Here is a 23251-nt window from a genome sequence, read left to right on the forward strand (position 1 = left end):
GATGTGATTCTACTGCCAGTTTTGCATTTTTGTGAAGCAAAAACTGCTTTATATCAATGCAAAATCATGTCTTGAATCTAGAGCTGGTCCTGACCTGACTCCAGAGAAGAGTGGTAAGAGACCTTACTGGAGAAGATTGTAGTGGGCTTGACTCCTTGTGGAACATAAATCAAGTGTGGTATCCAGCCTAGTTTAAAAAGCACATGGTGGGTGGAGGGAGATAATAGACATTTACGCCACCTGGACATGTATAATTAAGCTGCGCTTTAATTTGTCGTGATTGGAGAGTTTGGACACCGCCGCTCACGTTCACAAAACTGGCTGTGAGCAGAGCCCTGTGCACATGTGCAAACGTGCGTAGGAAGAATTGTCTCCACAATGCGAGAATGGGATTTGCAGTTGGGACAGTGTAAATGAAGTGCTGCCAGCTGCAAATCAATGCTGTAGCTACTGATCAGACTTGTATTCAAACTGTTTTGGCTATGTGGTTCAATATTCCATCGGCCTTTTTGATTGCTGTTCAACATTGGTTGGACATGTATTATGGCACTATAATATAACTTTTAAAAAAATTCCTATCTCCACATCTGCTCTGTACTTTTGTCTTGGCTTTTGTTTAACTTATTGTGGCTAATTATGGTTCTGACTCCTGTATATGCACGACTAAGTTAATCTTTTTTGCCCAACCAGATATGGCAATTCATTTAAGATTTTGAGTTTGTACTCGCTGATTTTCATTGTGCATATTTACAATTTTTGTCAGATAAAAGTATTTTAAAACTTAATGTAACTTGTCAGTTATTTGTTTAAAAAAGACTTTGAAGAGGGAAGCCTAAATCTAGATTATTGAACAATTCTAATGGCTTGAAGTGACAAGTGAGAAATAGCCAGTTACAGAAAAATGATTTACTGTTTTTAACTATTGTTTTCTTGGAGTTAAACTTTGGACTGAAATATTCCATACGATATTTAAAGCATGTTTGAAATGAAAACTTTGTGCACCATACGTAGAAAATGTTACTTTTAAACAACTCTCTCCCGAGGAAAACCAGAAAGTGAGCCAGTAAATCTGCTTGTTAACCACTTAATGTGACATTTACGAAGTGCACATGTCCAGATTGTTACTCTGCATTTGCTGCACATGTTCTTAGCATCAACATTTATGGTTCCTTCAGATTTAATTTAATTTTCAAATGCAGACATTTCTGAGTATAAGCATTGAGCGTGACTTTGTTAGTGCTACTTCAAGTTACTATTTTGTGATCTTATTGCTTTGAATGCTTCATTCCATAAATAAAACTAAAAGCGAGCCTTTAATTAGTGATGACAACTTCAACATTCCCTGTCCAATTTTTAAAAAAAACAAAATAAGTTGGGCTATCTAAGGGGGAAAGTATATATGTTGTTTGTCTTCTTTGTTAATCTGCTAGGACAGAGTCACAGCTTGAAAGTAAACTAGACATGCTCCACAACATTCAGGAGGGAGAATGTTTTCTGGAGCAGGCGTTCGAGAGGGCGGTCACCCTGCATGTTGTTGGAAGTAATGAAATTGGTACGGGAGACTGGATGAATATCTGCAGATGGGGTAGGAAGCAACAGGTGATGGTAGGAGGAGGATCATCTGCAGAGCTGGAATTGTCTTATAGGTATACCTGTTTAGGTACCAGTGATTTGGACAAAAGGGTGACAAAGGGGAGGGTAACCAGGAGAGACAGCAAGGCACTGAGGAATAAATTTACCCAAGGGAGAAACAGTATAGGTAGTAAGATAGGCATTGGTGATTGTGGGGGATTCTATTGTCAGGGGACTAGATAGCTTCTTATCTAAATATGATCGCATTCTGAATGGCATATTCCTTCCCAGGTGCCAGAGATTGTAGTTCATATAACTTACATAGGAGTAGGTTCGAGGTTCCACAATGGGATTTCAAGGATTTTAGGTTAAGGAGCAAAACATCTTGGGTAGTATCTCTAGATTGCTCCCAGTGCTCTGCTCTTGACCGGACGCAGAGAAAGAACTAGATTGTCAATGCGTGGCTGGAAGGACAGTGTAGAGGGGATAGTTTTAGATTCCTGTGGCAGTGGGACAACTTTTGGGGCCAGGGACGGCCTTCACCTGAACCAGAGAGGCATCCATGTCTTTGTAGTACGGGTAAATAAGGCAGTGGGAAAAGATCTAAACTAGCTTGGGGGTGGATGAGAAAATGCACATTATAAATCCAAGTGTGAGGAAAAAGAGCTGGAGGACAAATGGACAGGGTGGCGGTGGTTACCCAAATAAGTAAGCTGTACACAAATACATGTAGCATAAGAAATAAAACAGGTGAGTTGGCGGCACAAATTCAGGTTAAAGGGTATAATGCGGTCATCACAGAGACCCGGCTACAAGCTGGGCATGATTCGGAGTTAAATATTCCAAACTCTAAGATCTTAAGAAAGGACAGTGAAATTGGGAAAGGAGGAGTAGCAATTGCAACAGTAGAAAGAAGGCATTTCAGTAAGGCGATCAGGCAGATAGTGTGATTTATTAAATGGTCTGGCAATATTTATCAGCATCATGCTTTTCAGAAAATAAATTCTGGCCCTTTTCCATTACACTTCCTCTGTTCAATGGCAGAGAATGACACACGCAACTCATTAGTTGATGATTTTGCAGTTGCTGAAGACAACTTCACCAAGAACAGGCCATCACATGTAAAGTGCATTTACAGACTTCCAGTAAAGTTACATTTTCACAAGAGTTGCTCAATGATGATTTATTTTACTTCAACTCTTGTTTCTAGGTGTATTCATTCTAAAACCTCCACCTGCATAGAGAGAAGAAAAAAAGTCAGTGAGTTTGGCAGAAGGTAATTTTTGCAATTTTATCTTACATGGTATCTCTTGTCTTTCAGTGTCATCCAGGCTCCTCTACCACTTCCTGTTGAAAAGGTGAGAGGCTCATTTATAATTTTTTTTCCCATATTAAAGAAATGGCTGCAGCTGATTCATTGAAATATATGTTAAAAACCCAGAGCATAAAAATGTAAATAGTAATGTATGGTATTAAGTCTTAACCATGGATTTAAAAGTGCTGTGTCCATAAATGTGTACTGTACCAGTTGTAATAAAGCAGTCCCATCTAAGAATAGTTAGATATTGGTCTAATAATTCAGCATATTGAACTCTTATCATTGCTTTCAGTTTGCCAGACAGAAAATGATTTCATTACAGTTAGAATGTAGATGCCCGAATAAAAACACTCCCCGTGAGCAATTTTGCAATTAAATGACAGAAAATGTTTTTTTTTCAGGGACTGCTACTGCAATCTTGTGTTGTTTTCAGAGATACTCTCTGCTTAGAGCAGCTTTGAACAAACTTCTAATCTCACATGTCAGGTGCTAAAGTAATGTCATGTAGAACTTGACAATATGAAATATTTGAAATCTTCACACAACAATGACTTTATTAGGTTGAACGTAAATGCAAATCTGTTGAATGAATTGGGACTCCATTCAAACATACTCTCCTCATTGCTTATTAACAGAGATCTCTAATTTATACCAGTTAAAAATATTACCACTCCAGGATCTACACATTGATAGTTATATTTGTCATCAAATGGTTGTCAGCGTAGTCACCCGAAGTCAAAGTTAATGATCTCTATTTACAATATTTTTTTAATAAGAGATACTAAAATCGATGCCTGTGAATGAAGAGGTGATCAGTTGCTTTGATGTTTACTGACAAATCACCCATGTTTTGGTTAATAAGTTAACGTCAAATGCAGGAAATTGCAGAACCAATCTATTAGCAATAAATTAATCATAAGTGTGCATATGTCTTGTCATCAAAACTCAAGCCATTTTTGTCCTCTGCAATGAAATTGGGACACCACATTATCCGACACTCTAAAATGGGTTAATTGAGACCTACATTCTTTGATCAAATACTTGGTTTGTATGAAAAATTAGCAGTCTGCAGTGGTTTTTTTTCCTTCATAATAGTCTGGAGGATTGTCTCCCCTTATTTTAAATATTCAGGTATCATTTAACATAATATAATTTTATAAAAAGTTTGTCACATGGAAGTACTTGCCTCAGCTTAGAGACGATTTTCTCTTGGCTCCCTTCCGAACAATAGAACTGATCACCCAACAGCTTCCAGCCGTCATGTGCAAGAGGAAGTCTTGAGAAAGTCTGTCAGAATTGGTGAGTACTTCCGTGTGACACTAATTTATTTTGCATAATAAATATTTCTGTTACATATTGGAGCACTATTGTTGCAGTGCACTGTGTTTCTTTTAAGAAGCGGTGCCTTGTATTGTGGCCTGCCTTTAACTGAAGGGAAGATTTCATCTGATCGTTGTCTGCAGCAAAAGTGTAAATGTTTCTATGAAGAGTATGTTTACAATTTTGCTGCCAATAGAGGAAATCTTCCCCCATTATGGCAGCTACAGAAGCAGAACCAGGCAAACTGAAGATTATATTCATCACGAACAACTAGCTGCAAGGTAAACTGGAGTTCTTGCAGTTTAAGGCCTCCTCTGCATCCCATGATGCTCAGACTAATACTATCACAGATTGTTAAGACATTTATTCTTTTATAGGTTATATTCCAATAATTGGCATAAAGTTAAAAACAGCACTTATGGTGTGAAATTTATTTCAGTACCTAACTAAACCTTCTGCCAATTTAGCAATTAAATTTTTTCTCTTGGAATGAATTATGCTTGGCATGGACTTCCATTAGAGTTGGTGCTAATTCACTAAGTTCCTTTAAAGAAAGATATAACGCTCTTCATGTTCTCAGGATGCCCCAAAGTGCTTCACAGTCAATAAATTACTTTTGTAGTGTAATCACTGTTGTTTTGAAGGCAAATGTGGTAGCTAATTTGCACACAGTGATGTCCCACAAACAGCAATGAGAAAAATGACCATTTAATCTGTTTTGGTGGTGATGGTTGAGGGAAGAATATAGTCCAGGATATCAGAAGAACTCTCTCTTTGTACAAATTCCATGGCACTATTCATTCACCTGCATAGGTGGATCCAGATGACAGATGCGACATTAAACAAGTTGCATGATTATCTCAGTAGGAATGGTTGAAAAATTAAGTCAGCAGTTTCCACTTCAATTCACTGAAAATACATATGCATGGGCAAAGCTCTGACAGAACCCACAGTTTAACAGCTCACCAATACTTAACCAGGCTCATATGAAAAAAGGCCATTTGGGAGATACCAACACCTATGAAACAGTACTTCAAAGAAAGTCCACGTATAGGATGGGGAAAAGTTGGGGTGAAGTGAAAGCGAGTGGAAAGGAAAAATACACACAAACCTGGCATAAGAAAAACAAAGCCATAAATAATTGTTGTATATTTAAAGGAAATATGATCAATAACCAAGGAACTTTCCAAAGAACTGTTAATACCAGTAATGATAACTTCACTCAGATTGCCACCCAGTCCAGAAAGAAGGGCGATATCTGCGCTAGTGAATGGAGCTGCTCTGAGATACATGTGGAACATCCTCACGGAATGGGATATAGCCTTTGACTAATCAAGCCCATTTCCTCTAATATTATGTGAAAATTAAAATGCAGCAGTCACTTAACCTAAACTACAGCTTTAAAGCAGGTACAATTTCCAAAAAGTTAATTCAAACAAGCTACCTCCAAATATTCTTGTCACTTACTGACTAAAATACAAGTGCTCCAAAACTATTTCATTTGCCTAAATTTATCCCTATAACCTGCAATCCTTCTTCTGCCAGAACTAGGTTTGTGTGTATTTTTCCTTTCCACTCGCTTTCACTTCACCCAAACTTTTCCCCATCCTATATGTGGACTTTCTTTGAAGTACTGTTTCATAGGTGTTGGTATCTCCCAAATGGCCTTTTTTCATATGAGCCTGGTTAAGTATTGGTGAGCTGTTAAATTGTGGGGTCTGTCAGAGCTTTGCCCATGCATACGTATTTTCAGTGAATTGAAGCGGAAACAACTGCTGACTTAATTTTTCGACCATTCCGACTGAGATAATCATTGAGACCCCCTACTTCTACCCTGGCTGCGATTAGCTCACGGCAAAGATTGAATTTGGGCATTTGTGGTTGGTTTAGCTCAGTGCCATATCACATGGTACTTTTACTTACTGAACCATCAGGAGAGTGGTGGTTCATATATGTTTCGATAAGTACAAATAAACTATTTCTTTTGAAGATATTCCAGTTAATCCACGTGATCTCTTTATTTGTACAGTGGGGTTGGGGGCGGGGCGAAAGCAAAAAAACAAATTTGTTTCTTTTGTATTTTAATCATTTTATTCCTTCTGAGAAATGGAATCTGATTACATACAAGCTTTTGATTTGGAATCTTAAATATACGTTTGCCATCACTGCTTAAAAGCATTAAAAGAAGTGCTTCAAGATCTGTCCCAAGAAAGTGGTTATTTTCATATTATCACTAATTGGCTCCTCATTTGTCCCCCAATCCTGATCACGCTACCACAAGGAGTTATTGAGGCAAATAGCATATCTGATTCAAGGGGAAGCTAGATAAGCACATGAGGGAGAAAAGAATAGAAGGATATGCTGATAGGGTTAGATGAAGAGGGGTGGGAGGAGGCTCGTGTAGAGCCTAAAAGCTGGCATCGATCAATTGGGCCAAATAGCCTGTTTCTGTGTTGTAGATTCTATGTAATACTATATTTTTTTTTTAAAAATGGATGTCAGTTCTGAAAATCTTTACTGCTTCAGTATCTTAGCTGTATCATACTGCTTTAAAATTATTATATTGAACAAATGTCTCCTTCACTTCCCCAGGTAGCTGCTAATTCTCCCAGTATGTACTCTCAGGAACTATTCCAGCTCTCTCAGTATTTACAGGTAAAACCCACCAGTGGCTGCTGCTAGCTATTTACTGTTATAGCAATACAGTTTATTTAATTGTATAGTCTTTTCCTGTTAACTAAATAAACCATTTGTCATCAATTTGTTCACGTATTATATTTATGAATTTTTACTGCAGAGTTTCTTGTATATTTAATTGTGCAGCTAATGGAACATTTTATAAACTATATCCTACCTATTAACACTTGAAGGAAGCACTTGAAGGAGAATGGAAAGGCCTAATGGCGCATAACAAAAATTGGAATTTTAGATTCACATAAAGTAAATGAGGGGGGTGAAGAGGGAAGATGAACTGATACTTTGGTAAATGTAGACAAGCAAATAATGATTATTGACCAATAAGCAGGACTAGGGAATGCAAATACAGTGTAACAAAAAGCTTAAAAAGGGATAAGCTATCTCGGTAATCATGAATACTTATATACAGTTACAAAAAGAAAATATACAAAGTTCATGAAACTGTCGACATTGTCAACATAAGGACATGGTTGTGAGCAGACTGAGAGCACAAGATAGAACTAATTAGATATACAATGCTTTGCAAATCTAGAGCTATTAAACTAGGCAGGAGAATGGTATTCATATGGGATGATAAGCGAGCTATCGAAAGGCTGGAAATAGTAGCAGAAGAAATTAAATGGAATAAAAGCTGTTAAGATAGGAATTAGTAATGAGATTAAAAGTAATTTTTGGCATTTCTTATAAATCACCAGCTCAAAGTTATGAACAGCTTGTGAGATGTTCCGACTGTCGAAAATACGGTAATCATGGGAGGTTTCAGTATCCTTGAGGGGGAATGAACAGACCAGAAAAAAAATCTCTCTCTCTCTCTCTCTCTCTCTCTCTCTCTCTCTCTTTCTCTCTCTCTCCCAACCCCCTCATCCCAATATGACATGGATCAAATTGAATGCGAATCTCACTTTGTGGTTCAGATTACTTTTAATAAACAACTTTTGATTTAATATTGTCTGATAAACCGCTACATTAATATGTTACTGATTTTCCAAATGTTAGGAGGCCTTACATCGAGAACAGATGTTGGAACAGAAGTTGGCCACCCTTCAGCGATTACTAACCAACACCCAAGAGGCTTCAGACAGTAGCTGGCAGGTACTTTCAAGCTGTAATACACTTCCTAAATGCTCCTCGTTAGGATATAGTTCAATCAATGCATTTTGAGGAGAAAAGAATGAAGTTTGTCATTCAACCATTGAGGAATTTTTGTTTTGATTGATGGGGTGAAGAGAGTTGAGATTCAGTTCACTACAAAGACCTTTGCAGTATCTTGAGTTTTTAAACTTCTGACTATTCTGGCACATTTCCATGTGTTATTTGAAGTCCTCAGCCTCTCTCAAAAGCTTCAATTTCTTTGCTCAAAGTTGTGATTCTGTCAGCTGAAGGCAAAACTTGCAGTCTGAGCATGTGCAGTATGCACTACTTTCCAGTATGCTTCAGGAACATTTTCAGTTGAACTGAGAAAGGATTGTCTTGTTTTTTTATTGGTTCATGGGATGTGGGCGTCGCTGGCGAGGCTGGCATTTATTGCCCATCCCTATTTGCCCTCGAGAAGGTGGTGGTGAACCGCCTTCTTGAACCGCTGCAGTCCGTGTGGTGAAGGTTCTCCCACAGTGCTGTTAGGAAGGGAGTTCCAGGATTTTGACCCAGCAACGATGAAGGAACGGTGATATATTTCCAAGTCGGGATTGTGTGTGACTTGGAGGGAAACGTGCAGGTGGTGTTGTTCCCATGTACCTGCTGCTCTTGTCCTTCTAGGTGGTAGAGGTCGTGGGTTTGGGAGGTGCTGTCGAAGAAGCCTTGGCGAGTTGCTGCAGTGCATCCTGTGGATGGTACACACTGCAGCTACTGTGCGCCTGTGGTGAAGGGAGTGAATGTTTAGGGTAGTGGATGGGGTGCCAATCAAGCGGGCTGCTTTGTCCTGGATGGTGTTGAGCTTCTTGAGTGTTGTTGGAGCTGCACTCATCCAGGCAAGTGGAGAGTATTCCATCACATTCCTGACTTGTACCTTGTAGATGGTGGAAAGGCTTTGGGGAGTCAGGAGGTGAGTCACTCGCCGCAGAATACCCAGCCTCTGACCTGCTCTTGTAGCCACTGTATTTATATGGCTGGTCCAGTTAAGTTTCTGGTCAATGGTGACCCCCAGGATGTTGATGGTGGGGGATTTGACGATGGTAATGCCGTTGAATGTCAAGGGGAGGTGGTTAGACTCTCTCTTGTTGGAGATGGTCATTGCCTGGCACTTGTCTGGCATGAATGTTACTTGCCACTTATGAGCCCAAGCCTGGATGTTGTCCAGGTCTTGCTGCATGCAGGCTCGGACTGCTTCATTATTTGAGGGGTTGCGACTGGAACTGAATGCTGTGCAATCATCAGCAACATCCCCATTTCTGACCTTATGATGAAGGGAAGGTCATTGATGAAGCAGCTGAAGATGGTTGGGCCTAGTACACTGCCTTGAGAAACTCCTGCAGCAATGTCCTGGGGCTGAGATGATTGGCCTCCAACAACCACTACCATCTTCCTTTGTGCTAGGTATGACTCCAGCCACTGGAGAGTTTTCCCCCTGATACCCATTGACTTCAATTTTACTAGGGCTCCTTGGTGGCACAGTCGGTCAAATGCTGCCTTGATGTCAAGGGCAATCACTCTCACCTCACCTCTGGAATTCAGCTCTTTTGTCCATGTTTGGACCAAGGCTGTAATGAGGTCAGGAGCCGAGTGGTCCTGGCGGAACCCAAACTGAGCATCGGTGAGCAGGTTATTGGTGAGTAAGTGCCACTTGATAGCACTGTCGACGACACCTTCCATCACTTTGCTGATGATTGAGAGTAGACTGATGGGGCGGTAATTGGCCGGATTGGATTTGTCCTGCTTTTTGTGGACAGGACATACCTGGGCAGTTTTCCACATTGTCGGGTAGATGCCAGTGTTGTAGCTGTAAGGGAACAACTTGGCTAGATATGCGGCTAGTTCTGGAGCACAGGTTTTCAGCACTACAGCTGGGATGTTGTCGGGGCCCATAGCCTTTGCTGTATCCAGTGCACTCAGCCATTTCTTGATATCACGTGGAGTGAATCGAATTGGCTGAAGACTGGCTTCTGTGATTGTGGGGATATCGGGAGGCGGCCGAGATGGATCATCCACTTGGCACTTCTGGCTGAAGATGGTTGCAAACGCTTCAGCCTTGTCTTTTGCACTCACGTGCTGGACTCTGCCATCGTTGAGGATGGGGATGTTTACAGAGCCTCCTCCTCCCGTTAGTTGTTTAATTGTCCACCACCATTCATGACTAGATGTGGCAGGACTGCAGAGCTTTGATCTGATCCGTTGGTTGTGGAATCGTTTAGCTCTGTCTATAGCATGTTGCTTCCGCTGTTTAGCATGCATGTAGTCCTGAGTTGTAGCTTCACCAGATTGGCACCTCATTTTTAGGTACGCCTGGTGCTGCTCCTGGCATGTTCTTCTACACTCCTCATTGAACCAGGGTTGATCCCCTGGCTTGTTGGTAATGTTAGAGTGAGGAATATGCCAGGTCATGAGGTTACAGATTGTGCTGGAATAACATTCTGCTGCTGCTGATGGCCCACAGCGCCTCATGGATGCCCAGTTTTGAGCTGCTAGATCTGTTCTGAATCCCATTTAGCACAGCGGTAGTGCCACACAACACGTTGGATGGTGTCTCCTACCAATACTGTCATGGACAGCTGTATCTGCGACAGGTAGATTGGTGAGGACGAGGTCAAGTAAGTTTTTCCCTCGTGTTGGTTCGCTCACCACCTGCCGCAGGCCCAGTCTAGCAGGTATGTCCTTCAGGACTTGGCCAGCTCGGTCAGTAGTGGTGCTACCGAGCCACTCTTGGTGATGGACGTTGAAGTCCCCCACCCAGAGTACGTTCTGTGCCCTTGCTTCCTCCAAGTGGTGTTCAACATGGAGGAGGACTGATTCATCAGCTGAGGGAGGGTGGGAGGTGGTAATCAGCAGGAGGTTTCCTTGCCCATGTTTGACCTGATGCCATGAGATTTCATGGGGTCCAGAGTCAATGTTGAGGACTCCCAGGGCCACTCCCTCCTGACTGTATATCACTGTACTGCCACCTCTGGTGGGTCTGTCCTGCCGGTGGGACAGGACATACCCAGGGATGGTGATGGAAGAGTCTGGGATGTTGTCTTCAGCCTCTCATAGTATCTGTTTGGTTATTTGTTAAAAAATTTTCAAAAAAAGTTAGAGAGCAAATTTCAAAGGCTTTATTCAGATAAACTTCATATTGATTTTTTTATATACAAGTGTGTGTGTGTGTGTGTGTGTGTGTGTGTGTGTGTAACAGAAACTAATACAGAAGAACACTAAATATGACACATACCTGTGGTAGCTTTTGGGCATGTTTCCCAACAATCTATTTTTCTCAGAGTGGAAAAGAGAAATTGTACCTTTGCACACAACAATATCTTAATCTGTGTGTTTTTGAAAATGATTTTACTGTTGCGCATCCCTGTCGTTCCCCATGATATGGCCCCTTTCTTTGTTCCCTCAAGTCCAACGGGTGCAGACTCATGCATATCTGGTTCACAATTGGTGTAGCCATCCATCACCAGATCTGACTGAACCACATCAAGTGATATCAGGCATCACACTTGGTTTGACTCTTACCTATTCAATCATAGCCAGAGAAATCTTCAGCAATTTCTACTCTTCCCACCCCTGGACCGTTACCTCTGACGTCCCCCAAGAATCTGCCCTTAGCCTCTTCCTTATCTACTTACCCCCTTGGCAACATCGTCTGCAGATATGGGGTTAGCTTCCATCTGAATGCTGACGACACCCAGCTCTACCTCTTTCAACCCCTCCACCGCCTTTGTGCTGTCCGACATGCAGTTTCGGCTAAACTGCAATTTCCTCCAGCTAAATATTGGTATAGCCAAAGCCATCATCTTCAGCCCCCGCTACAAACGCTACACCCTTGCCAAAGGTTCCATTCCTTCTCCCCAACCACTGTTTCCAGTGAAACCAGACTGTTCATATATCCTTTCCATCACAAAGATTGCTTACTTCCACCTCTGTAACATTGCCCAAGTCTGCCTCCGTCTCAGACTATTTGCCGCTGAAACCCTTACCCACAACTTTGTCACCTCCAAACTCAACAATTCCAATGCTCTCCTGGCCAGCCTTCCATCTTCCATCTTCCGTAAACTTCACCTCATTGAAAACTCTTCCGCCCCTATCTTATGTGCACCAAGTAGCACACGCCTATCATCTTTATGCTTGCTGACCTACATTGCCTCCTAGTCTCCCCAAAACCTCAAATTTAAAATTTCCTTATTTGTATTTAAATATTCCTTTATGGCCTCACAGCTCCCTATCTCTGTAACCTCCTCCAGCCCTACAAGTCCCTCCCCGCTGAGTTCTCGTTTCTTCTGGCTCTGACCTCTTGTACAATCCCACTCGCATCACCCCACCATTGGCAGCAGTGCCTTCAGCTGCATAGGCCCCAGGATCAGGAATTCCCTCTCTAAACCTCTCTGCCTCTCCACCTCCTTAAAACCCCACCTCTTTGACTAAACTTTTGTTCAGCCCTCCTAAAATCTCCTTTGGCTCGGCGTTCATTTTTCCCTTATGCCCCAGTGAAGTGTCTTGAGACAATGGCCCAGATTTTCCCCTGAGCGGCCAACAAACGGTGTCCGCTGCTTGTTAGACTGGCACTTGCCCATAAATTTTCTTTCATTATTTCCCGACAAGTTCTTCTCATGGGGTGCTGAATCCAAAATGGCACCCTCTATAGCGTGGCTGGGACCTGTGTGAACAAGGCAAGCAACTGTATATCCCCATAACCGATCAGATTAAAGCATCTGATGAGCAGCGAAGAATCAAGACCAGGAAGTGCAAGTTAGAATAGTTAATTCAATGTCAGATCAGGTACAGAAAGCAAAATAAAGGGGGTAAGAAATATTGAATTAAGAGACTGAGATAAGAGATCGGAAAAAAAAAGTTTAAAAAAATTAAAATTAAAAATGACAACAACAATTAACATCTGAAGGAATGAGACTCCACATTTGTAAAAGTTAACTTTCAGTGTCGGAGAGGTTGTATGTCAGTCATTAAGACTTAGCACGCTGCAACAGCGATCGGGAGTCCCGAAGGCTGTGTTGTCTGCCAGGTGCCAGGGTTAAGGATATCTCCTCGCGGCTGGAAAAGAACTTGGAGCATGAGGGGGAGGATCCAGTTGTCATGGTCCATGTAGGAACCAACGACATAGGTAGAACTAGGAATGAGGTTCTTCTGAGGGAGTTTGAGGAGCTAGGGTCTAAATTAATAAGCAGAACCTCAAAGGTTCTTTGGATTACTACCTGAGCCACGCGCAAATTGGCAAAGGGTCCAACAGATTAGAGAGTTAAATGCGTAGCTCAAAAAGTGGTGTGGGTGACAGGGGTTTCGATTCATGGGGCACTGACACCAGTATTGGGGAAAGAGGGAGCTGGTCTATTGGGATATGCTCCACTTAAACCGCGCTGGGACCGGTGTCCTAGCAAATCGAATAACTAGGGCTGTAGATAGGACTTTAAAATAAAAGGGGAGGGGGAGGGGTCAGGTGTGGGGAAATTTAGAAATCTAAAGAGAAAAGTCAAGGCCATAGAGCAGTGTCGAGATTCAGGGAAAAAGATAAGCAGGTTGTGACAGGAAGGGACAGAGTGTTTAACGGTAATACTGCATCAGCGAATAAGGTCAAAGCTGGGAAAAATGGTAAAAAATTAAAGGCGCTTTATCTGAATACACAAAGCATTCGTAACAGGATAGATGAATTAATGGCACGGAGATAAAAGGGTTTTATCTAATTGCTATTACAGAGACATGGGTGCAAGGTAACCGAAGTTGGAAACTAAACATTCCAGGGTACTTGACGTTTCAAAAAGACAGACAAAATGAACAAGGAGGGGCTTTAGCCCTGATGATAAAGGATGACGTTAGGACAGTATTGAAAAAGGATCTTGGCTCGGAAAATTAGGAAGTAGGATCGGTATGGTTGGAGATAAGAAATAACAAGGGGCAGAAAACACTGGTGGGAGTAGTTTGTAGGCCTTCTAACAGTAGTTATACTGTTGGATAGAGTATTAATCAAGAAATAAAAGGAGCTTGTAACAAAGGTAATGCAATAATCATGGGGGACTTTAATCTTCATACAGACTGGACAAATCAAAGTGGCAAAGGTTGCTTGGAGGACGAATTCATGGAATGCATTTGAGACAGTTTCCTAGAACAATATGTCATGGAACCAACCAGGGAACAGGCTATTTTGGATCTTGTCTTGTATAATGAGACAGGGTTGATTAACAATCTCATAGTAAAGGATCCTCTGGGGAAGAGTGATCATAATATGATTGAATTTCACATGGACTTCAAGAGTGACATTCTTAAGTCAAAAACTAGAGTCTTAAACGTAAATAAAGCCAATTACATAGGGACGAGAGGCGAGTTGGCTAAGGTAGATTGGAAAATTAGATTAAAAGGTATGACTGTAGGTAAGCAATGGCAAACATTTAAAGAAATATTTCAAAATTCTCAACGAATATACATTCCATTGAGAAATAAAAACTCCATGGGCAAAGTGATCCATCTGTGGCTGACTAGAGAAGTTAAGGATAGTAATAGATTAAAAGAAGTTGACAAGAAGAGTAGTAAGCCTGAGGATTGGGAGAGTTGTAGAAAACAGCAAAGGATGATCCAAAAATTGATAAAAAGGGAGAAAATAGAATATGAGAGTAAACAAGCAAGAAATATAAAAACAGATTGTAAGAGCTTCTCCAAGTATGTAAAAAGGAAGAGAGTAGCGAAAGTAGATGTGAGTCACTTCGAGGCTAAGACAGGAGAAATTACAATGGGGAATCAGGAAATGGCATAGGTGTTAAACAAATATTTTGTATCTGTCTTCACAGTAGAGGGCACAAAAAAATACCAGTAATAGTGGGAAAACAAGGGGCTAATGAGAGTGAGGAATGTCCTCGCAGGGAGGTTCACTGGTGGTGTGGGGTGGTGGCGGGGGGGAGGGGGGGGATTTAAACTAATTTGACAGGGGGATGGGTACCAGGATGCAGCACTGGAAAGGAGAAACAAGGTGCACAAAGGATTGGGAGAGAGTGAGATAGCACTAGAATAAGAAATAATACAGTAGTTGATGGGACGAGACTAAGAGAGAGTACAAGAACGTCTAAAATAGGTTTGCAGTGCATGTGTGTAAATGCACAAAGCGTGGAAAACAAGGTTTGAGAGCTGCAGGCGCAGTTAGCCACATTGGAATATGATGTTGTGGCGATAACGGAGACCTGGCTCAAAAAAAGGGCAGGATTGGGTACTAAATATTCCTGGATATAAGGTGTTCAGGAAAGATAGTGAAAGGAAGAAAGAAGGGGGGTGGCAGTATTGATTAAGGAGACTGTTGCAGTGCTGGACAGAGAGGATGTCCTGGAGGGATCAAGGACAGAACTTATTTGGTTAGAGTTAAGAGACAATAGAGGTGCCATTACACTACTGCATGTATTCTATAGGCCACCAACTAGTGGGAAGGAGGAAAAGGAACACATTTGCAGGGAAATTACAGAGAGGTGCAAAAGCCTTGGAGTTGTGATAATGGAGGATTTCAACTATCCTAATATAGACTGGGATAGCAATAATATAAGGGGCAAAGTTGGGGGGGGAGGCATTTTTGAAGTGTGTTCAGGAGAACTTTCTTGACCAGTACATTTCTGGCCCAACGAGGAAGGAGGCATTGCTGAACTTAGTTCTGGGGAATGAGGCAAGTGTCAGTGGGGGAACAGTTAGGGAACTGTGATCATAGCATCATAAGGTTTAGAATAGCTATGGGAAAGGATATGGACCACTCTAAAGTTTAAAAAATACTCAATTGGAGGAGTGTCAGTTTCAGTGGGATGAGAACATATCTGGCCCGGGTAAATTGGAATAAAAATTTGGCAGGGAAAACTGTAACTGAGCAAAGGGCGGCCTTTTAAGAAGCAGAAGGTTCAGGTACAGTCCAGGTACATTCCCACGTGGGAGAAAGGTAGGGTAACTAAAGCCAGAGCTCCCTGGATGACAAAAAAGATAGAGTAAGATGAAGAAGAAAAAAGGGGCGTATGACAGATGTCAGGTTGATAACTCAAGTGAGAACCAGGCTGAATATAGAAAGTTCAGAGGGGAAGTGAAAAAGGAAATAAGAGGGGCAAAGAGAGAATATGAGAATAGACTGGCGGCCAGCATAAAAGGGAATCCAAAAGTCTTCTATAGCATGTAAACGGGTTGTAAGAGGAGGGATGGGGCCGATTCGGGACCATAAAGGAGATTTACTCAAGGAGGCAGAGGGCATGGCCAAGGTACTAAATGAGTACTTTTCTTCCTTGGTAAAGATAGATGCAGATGCTGCCAGACTCTCAGTAAAGGAAGATGTAGTTCAGATACTGGATGGGCTAAGAGTTGACAGGAGGTACTAGAAAGGCTAGCTGTACTTCAAGTAGATAAGTCACCTGGTCCAGTTGGGATGCATCCTAGGTTGCTGAGGGAAGTAAGGGTGGAAATTGCGGAGGTACTGGCCATAATCTTCCAAACATCTGTTGATACAGGGGTGATGCCAGAGGACTGGAGAATTGCAAATGTTACACCCTTGTTCAAAGAAAGGTGTAAGGATAAACCCAGCAACTACAGGCCAGTCAGTTTAACCTTGGTGGTGGGGAAACATTTAGAAACGATAATCCGGGACAGAATTAACATTCACTTGGACGAGTGTGGATTGATTCGGGAAAGCCAGCACGGATTTGTTAAAGGCAAATCGTGTTTAACTAACTTGATAGTTTTTTGATGAGGTAGCAGAGAGGGTAGATGAGGGCAATGTGGTGGATGTGGACTTTCAAAAGGGATTTGCTAAAATGCCGCTTAATAGGCTTGTCATTAAGATTGAAGCCTATGGAATAAAGGGGGCAATAGCAGCATGGATACAAAATTGGCTAACTAACAGGAAGCAGAGAGTAGTGGTGAACGATTGTTTTTCGGACTGGAGGGAGGTGTTCAATGGTGTTCCACAGGGTCGGTACTAGGACCACTGCTTTTTTTGATATATGTTAATGACTTGGACTTGGGTATACAGGGCACAGTTTCCAAATTTGCAGATGTCACAAAACTTGGAAGTGTAGTGAACAGTGAGGAGGATAGTGATACACTTCAAGAGGATATGGACAGGCTGGTGGAATGGGCGGACACGTGGCAGATGAAATTTAACGCAGAAAAATGCGAGGTGATTTATTTCAGTTGGAAGAACAAGGAGAGGCAATATAAACTAAAGGGCACAATTCTAAAAGGGGTACAGGAACAGAGAGATCTGGGGATATATATGCACAAATTGTTGAAGTTGGCAGGGCAGGTTAAGAAAGCATACGGGATCCTGGGCTTTATAAATAGAGGCATACAGTAAAAAAGCAAGGAAGTCATGATGATCCTTTATAAAACACTGGTTCGACCACAACTGGAGTATTGTGTCCAGTACTGGACGCCACACTTTAGGGAAGATGTGAAGGCCTTAGAGAGGGTGCAGAAGAGATTTACTGGAATGATTTCAGGGATGAGGGATTTTAGTTACATGGATAGACTGGAGGAGCTGGGGTTGTTCTCCTTGGAACAGAGAAGGTTGAGAGGCGATTTGATGGAGGTATTTAAAATCATGAAGGGTCGAAACAGAATAGGTAGAGAGAAACTGTTCCCATTGGCGGAAGGGTCAAGAACCCGAGGACATAAATTTAAGTTGATTGGCAAAAGAACCGAAGGTGACATGAGGAAAAACTTTTATATACAGTGAGTGGTTAGGATCTGGAATGCAGTGCCTGAGTGGGTGGTGGTGGCAGATTCAATCATGGCTTTCAAAAGGGAACTGGGGATAAGTAGTTGAAAGGAAAAAATTTGCAGAGCTATGGGGATAGGGCAGGGGAGTGGGTCTAGCTGGATTGCTCTTGCATTGAGCCAGCATGAACTTGATGGGCCGAATGGCCTCCTTCCCAGCTGTAACCTTTCTATGATTCTAACTTTAAGTAATTAATATTGGTAAAGAAAAGGTACTGGAAAAATTAATGGGACTGACAGCTGACAGATCCCCTGGACCTGATAGCCTACATTCTAAAAGAGATAGCTGCAGAGATAGTGGATGCATTGGTTGTGATCTTCCAAAATTCCCTAAATTCTAGAACAGTCCCAGTGGATTGGAAGGTAGCAAATCTAACACTGCTATTCAAGAAAGGAGGGAGAGAGAAAACGGGGAATTACAGCCCAGTTAGCCTGACGTTGGTCGTTGGGAAAATGCAAGAATCCATTATTAAGGAAGTGGTAACAGGGCACTTAGAAAATCATAACGTGATTAGGTAGAGTCAGCCTGGTTTTATGAAAAGGAAATTGTGTTGAAAAATCTGTTCGTTTTTTGAGGATGTAACTAGCAGGGTAGATAAAGGGGAACCAGTGGATGCAGTATATTTGGATTTTCAAAAGGCATTTGATAAGATGCCACAAAATAGGTTGTTACACAAAATATGTGTTCACGGGGTTGGGGGTAATATATTAGCATGGATTGAGGATTGGCTAATGGACGGTAAACAGAGAGTGGGAATAAACAGGTCATTTTCAGGTTGGCAGGCTGTAACAAGGTGGGGTGCCGCAAGGAGCAGTGCCTGAGCTAATAATGATCTACATCAATGACTTAGATGAGGGGACCGAGTGTAATGTATCCATGTCTGCTGATGATACAAGGCTCGGTGGGAAAGTAAGCAGTGAGGAGGACACAGAGTCTGCAAAGGGATATAGACAGGTTAAGTGAGTGGGCAAGAAGGTAGCAGATGGAGTATAGTGTGGGGAAATGTGAGGTTATTCACTTTAGTAGGAAGAATAGATAAATGTTTTTTTTTTAAATGGTGAGAAACTATCAAATGTTGGTGTATAGAGAGATTTGGATATCCTTGTACACAAAACACAGAAAGTTAACATGCAGGTACAGCAAGCAATTAGGAAGGCAAATGGCATGTTGGCCTTTATTGCAAGGGGGTTGGAGTACAAGAGCAGGGAAGTCTTGCAACAATTGTATAGGGCATTAGTGAGTCCGCACCTGGAGTACTGCATCCAGTTTTGGTCTCTTTACCTGAGGAAGGATATACTTACCTTGGAGGCGGTGCAGCGAAGGTTCACGAGATTGATTCCTGGGATGAAAAGGTTGTCCTGTGAAGAGCGATTGAGTAGAACGGGCCTCTACTGTCTGGAGTTTAGAAGAATGAGAGGTGATCTCATTGAAACATATAAGATTCTGAGAGGGTTTGACAGGGTAGATCCTGAGAGGCTGCTTCCCTTGACTGGAGAGTCCAGAACTTGGGGGTGTAGTTTCAGGATAAGGGGTCGGCCATTTAAGACTGAGATGAAGAGGAATTTCTTCACCTGAGGGTTGTGAATCTTTGAAATTCTCTATGCCAGGGGGTTGTGGATGCTCAGTCGTTGAGTATATTGAAGGCTAAGATTGATGGAGTTTTGTAATCGAAGGGAATCAAGGGTTATGGGGATTGGCTGGGACAGTGGAGTTGTGGTTGAAGATCAGCCGTGATCTTATTGAATGGCGGAGTATACTTGAGGGGCCGTATGGCGTACTCTTGCTCCTTTTTCTTACGTTCTAAAAGGGTGCTTTGACTTAAATGACTTGACGTACCTTTTTTTGGCAAGATTAGTTCGTATCCATCAGGTCAGTGCAGGAACTTCACGCCATTCCGTTCATTTGAATGGTCAGTTAGCCAACGAGATGTAGTTCTCGCGAAGTTTACAGAGGCGCAGGGCATCTGGTAGAGCAACGTCCGTCCTTAATTGCTCATGTGTGGTCGCTGGAAGTTGCTCTACCATTAGCACTGAAAAAGCGGTGAGCGCTGTTAAGCTCACCATTATTTTCGCAGCAAAATCCATCCCATTGTTTCTACATTAAAGATGCTAAATAAATGCAAGTTGTTGCTTTAAAGGCAAACTGGATGATTTCATTTAAGCTTTTAAAACAACCTACGAACTTCATTTTTTAAACAGAATTTGACTGACTGAGCCACAGTAGATCAGTGGTCCCAATAATGTATTGTGTGGTACATGGTAAACACCCATAATGTTATAAAACAGTGCATCCTCCAGTTCACTGTGACCAAAGACACAGGAGACCTGCTAATTCATTTGCATTCTCACTCTCTCTCTCTCTCTCTCTCTCTCTCTCTGTATGGTTTAGAGTATTGCATCATTTAGAAGTCATGGACCTTAATACATTTCTCTCATTTCATAATACAGGAGTCAATTTGTGCATCTGGAAAGTAATTCAAGTGACATGATCCTTTTGCTGGTCAGATGCAGTTGCTCTTAATTTCAATCCATTCTTATGCAGAACTTCTGTTTTTTCCCAAATTAAAGTTTCTCCAGTTTTCTCAAGCTAATGTAGAGGAAGAACACAGTAATGATTAGTTCTGTACATCATTTTGGCTGCTTACTTTTTCTTGGGGCCCCTTGTGCCATATTTAGCAGTACTTGTGTCTCATTAAAACAGAAATGATGCATTTTGTTGTGTTTGGGTTTCTAGACTGTCAGTACCATTAATTTAGTCAGCATGCTATAATCTGGATAATTGAGCCCAGATGTTTCTCTCTCCACAGCCTGACTTGCTGAGTGTTTCCAGCATTTTCTGTTTTTAGTTCAGATTTCCAGCATCTGCAGTATTTTGCTTTTATTAAGATGTTTTTTTGAAGTGTTTTACACGAGTGTACCAGGATGAACTATATTTATTCATATATTTATAGCATTTAACTGATGTTTATTTTATTGCTGGCTTACAAATATGGGGAAAATTGAAGACTTCTCCGTATTGTTTAATGGTATTTTATCTGTACAATTAAGGCTGCAGTGAGGTATATACCTTGATCAGGCTCCAGTTTGGAGCAGTGCAAGATCCTTTCTAGGAGATGGCATCATTGCTTGGGTTTGATACCATGTGGAATACATCTAGAATCGAGTGTCAATCCTGGTTTTTCAAAAGTGGGGCAGTCCCTTCAACATTTGCTCTGGAGTAGGAATTATACTTGGGTTTCACGCTACTATTTTAGTGCCTGTATGAAGCAAAACCGCTTTGCATCATTGTTAGCAGCTATAGTATAAATACGGTTCAGATATTTCTAGAACATGTGAGGAAACGCCTGCACTCAAATTGGTTGTATAAAATATGCCAACTGGGAATAGAGCTGTTTGTGTATATAAATGTGTGCACAGCTGTCCTCTGGTCCTGAGAGTTTGTTTGAGAACCAGGCAATATAAAATTGTGCCCGCCAGCAATTAATTCTCTTGTTCAGATTGGAAACAACAGCGTAAATGCAGCCCCAAAGTCTTCTCAAATTCAAACCGGGTACTTCTGGATAATGACCAAAAATGTTCTTTTCAGTGCTTAGTGCAGCAACGTTTTTGTGGATCTTCACGGGGAGGGGTAGAAACAATCATTCTTCAAATCCAAATTTACTTTTATCTCGCCTACACACAAGCAGTTTGTTAAGCAACCAAAAGTGGACATGTGTAAGTCACATGCTACTGATAGCATAGGATCCCAAATCACATAATAGCTTAGTACAATGTGAAACCTAGTACAGTTTTTATAAGGTGCTGGAACTTAAATCTTGCCCACTACCTCCTTGTCGTAAAATATATATATTTTTTTAAGGCTTTTAAAAAAAAAATCATTTTATAGAATGAAAAATGGGTTGAAATGCCAGTGGAGAAACTAATCTTAAAACTGTAGAGAAATCTTGGTCGAAGCACTTTTTTTAATGTGCAAACTACTTGTTTGCACAGTTGAGATTTAACAAAATCCTTGGGTAACTTAAATTGAAATGACATTTTCTCTGTGGTTGTCTGTCTTAATGCAGGCTTTAATAGATGAAGACAGGTTGCTATCAAGGCTAGAAGTAATGGGAAACCAGTTGCAAGCTTATTCAAAGGTAAGTAATATAGTTAAATGTTTTTGTTTCACTAGGATTACATTAGAAATGAGAGGCTATGGTTGTGAAGACAGACTCAAAATTGGGGCTTTTTTAATTGACCAGTGAAGGTTAAGGGGGTTTGAAACAGATTTTCAAAATTATGAAATGCGTTGAAAGGGAAAGCAGTGAATGATTGTTCCTACTGGTTGGTGAGTCAGTAACGGGGGTATAGACTGATAATTATGACTAGAGGAATAAAGGGAATTAGATTTTTTTTTACACCGAAAGAAAGACTTGTATTTATATAGCGCCTTTCACGACCTCAGGACATTCCAAAATGTTATACAGCCGATAAAGTACTTTTGAAGTGCAGTCACTGTTGTAATGTAGGAAACGTGGCAGCCATTTTGCGCATTGCAAGCTCCCACAAAGAGCAATGTGGTGATGATGACCGGATAACCTGTTTTTAGGTGTTGGTTGGATAAATATTGGCCAGGACAGTGGGGAGAATTTCCCTGCTCTTCTTCAACATAGTGTCATGGGATCTTTTAGATCCACCTGAGGAGGCAGTCGGGCTGTCGGTTTAACGTCTCATCTGAAAGTCTGGCTGTTGGGGTGGGAGTGGAAAAAAGAAGTGAAAGTCTTGATACTTTCACAGAGCATTGTGCAATTGGACTTTAATCCATATATTTGCCCTTTTTGTCTTTTCCTAACAGAACCAAACTGAAGATGGCATAAGGAAAGAGTTGGTGGCATTGCAAGAAGACAAACACAGCTATGAGACAACAGCCAAAGAGTCCTTGAGGCGGGTCCTTCAGGAGAAAATAGAAGTAGTCCGGAAGCTCTCGGAGGTGGAGGTAATTAGATTGCTAAATATTACCCATGATTTTTAAAAGCTAGGGTGTCTTTTATATTAAAAAAACCTTGGCGTAGTAACTTAGAATACTGCATCAAGACCAGTAAGACAACTATACAACATAATCTAAATCTTCAAAATGCTTAAAGCATGAAAACTGTAGATTTGTCTATCTTATTTGATGTAAATTTTAGGTCCAGATCTATGAGTACAACATTGGTATGTCTTGTGAGATTATAGATTAGAAATGATTTCCCCAGAGTCATAGATATGCAAATAGTTGCCTGTCAGAAATATTTCGTGCCATGTGAATTAATTCCTCTTAAAATAGTTGTAAGGATGTGCATGGGCAATGGTAATATATTCTATGGGATATTGGATCCAATCCTTCTGAGACAATATAATGGCATTTTTAGAACACATATGGTCAGGAAGTTAATTCAGGGAAATTCCATGATGATGTATGTTGTGCATGGTGTTGAAAGGAGCAGGTTTATGCTG

General features: G+C 41.3%; 1 protein-coding gene across 24 annotated transcripts in view; it reads left to right on the plus strand.

The window, feature by feature from the left end:
• The window catches only part of slmapa (sarcolemma associated protein a), a 188226-nt gene that overhangs the window by 63776 nt on the left and 101199 nt on the right, over positions 1–23251 (plus strand). For 23 of the 24 annotated variants that reach the window (XM_067998769.1, XM_067998777.1, XM_067998783.1 and 20 more), the window contains exons 4-8: positions 2894–2930; positions 6803–6865; positions 7904–7999; positions 21841–21912; positions 22611–22751. In XM_067998769.1, the coding sequence (XP_067854870.1) occupies positions 2894–2930; positions 6803–6865; positions 7904–7999; positions 21841–21912; positions 22611–22751 (409 nt within the window). The remainder of the gene's footprint in view (positions 1–2893; positions 2931–6802; positions 6866–7903; positions 8000–21840; positions 21913–22610; positions 22752–23251) is intronic. The other variant, XM_067998780.1, reaches the window with a different exon arrangement.

This window comes from Heptranchias perlo, chromosome 17 (genome assembly GCF_035084215.1).
Source record: "Heptranchias perlo isolate sHepPer1 chromosome 17, sHepPer1.hap1, whole genome shotgun sequence".
Classification (NCBI taxonomy): Eukaryota; Metazoa; Chordata; class Chondrichthyes; order Hexanchiformes; family Hexanchidae; genus Heptranchias; species Heptranchias perlo.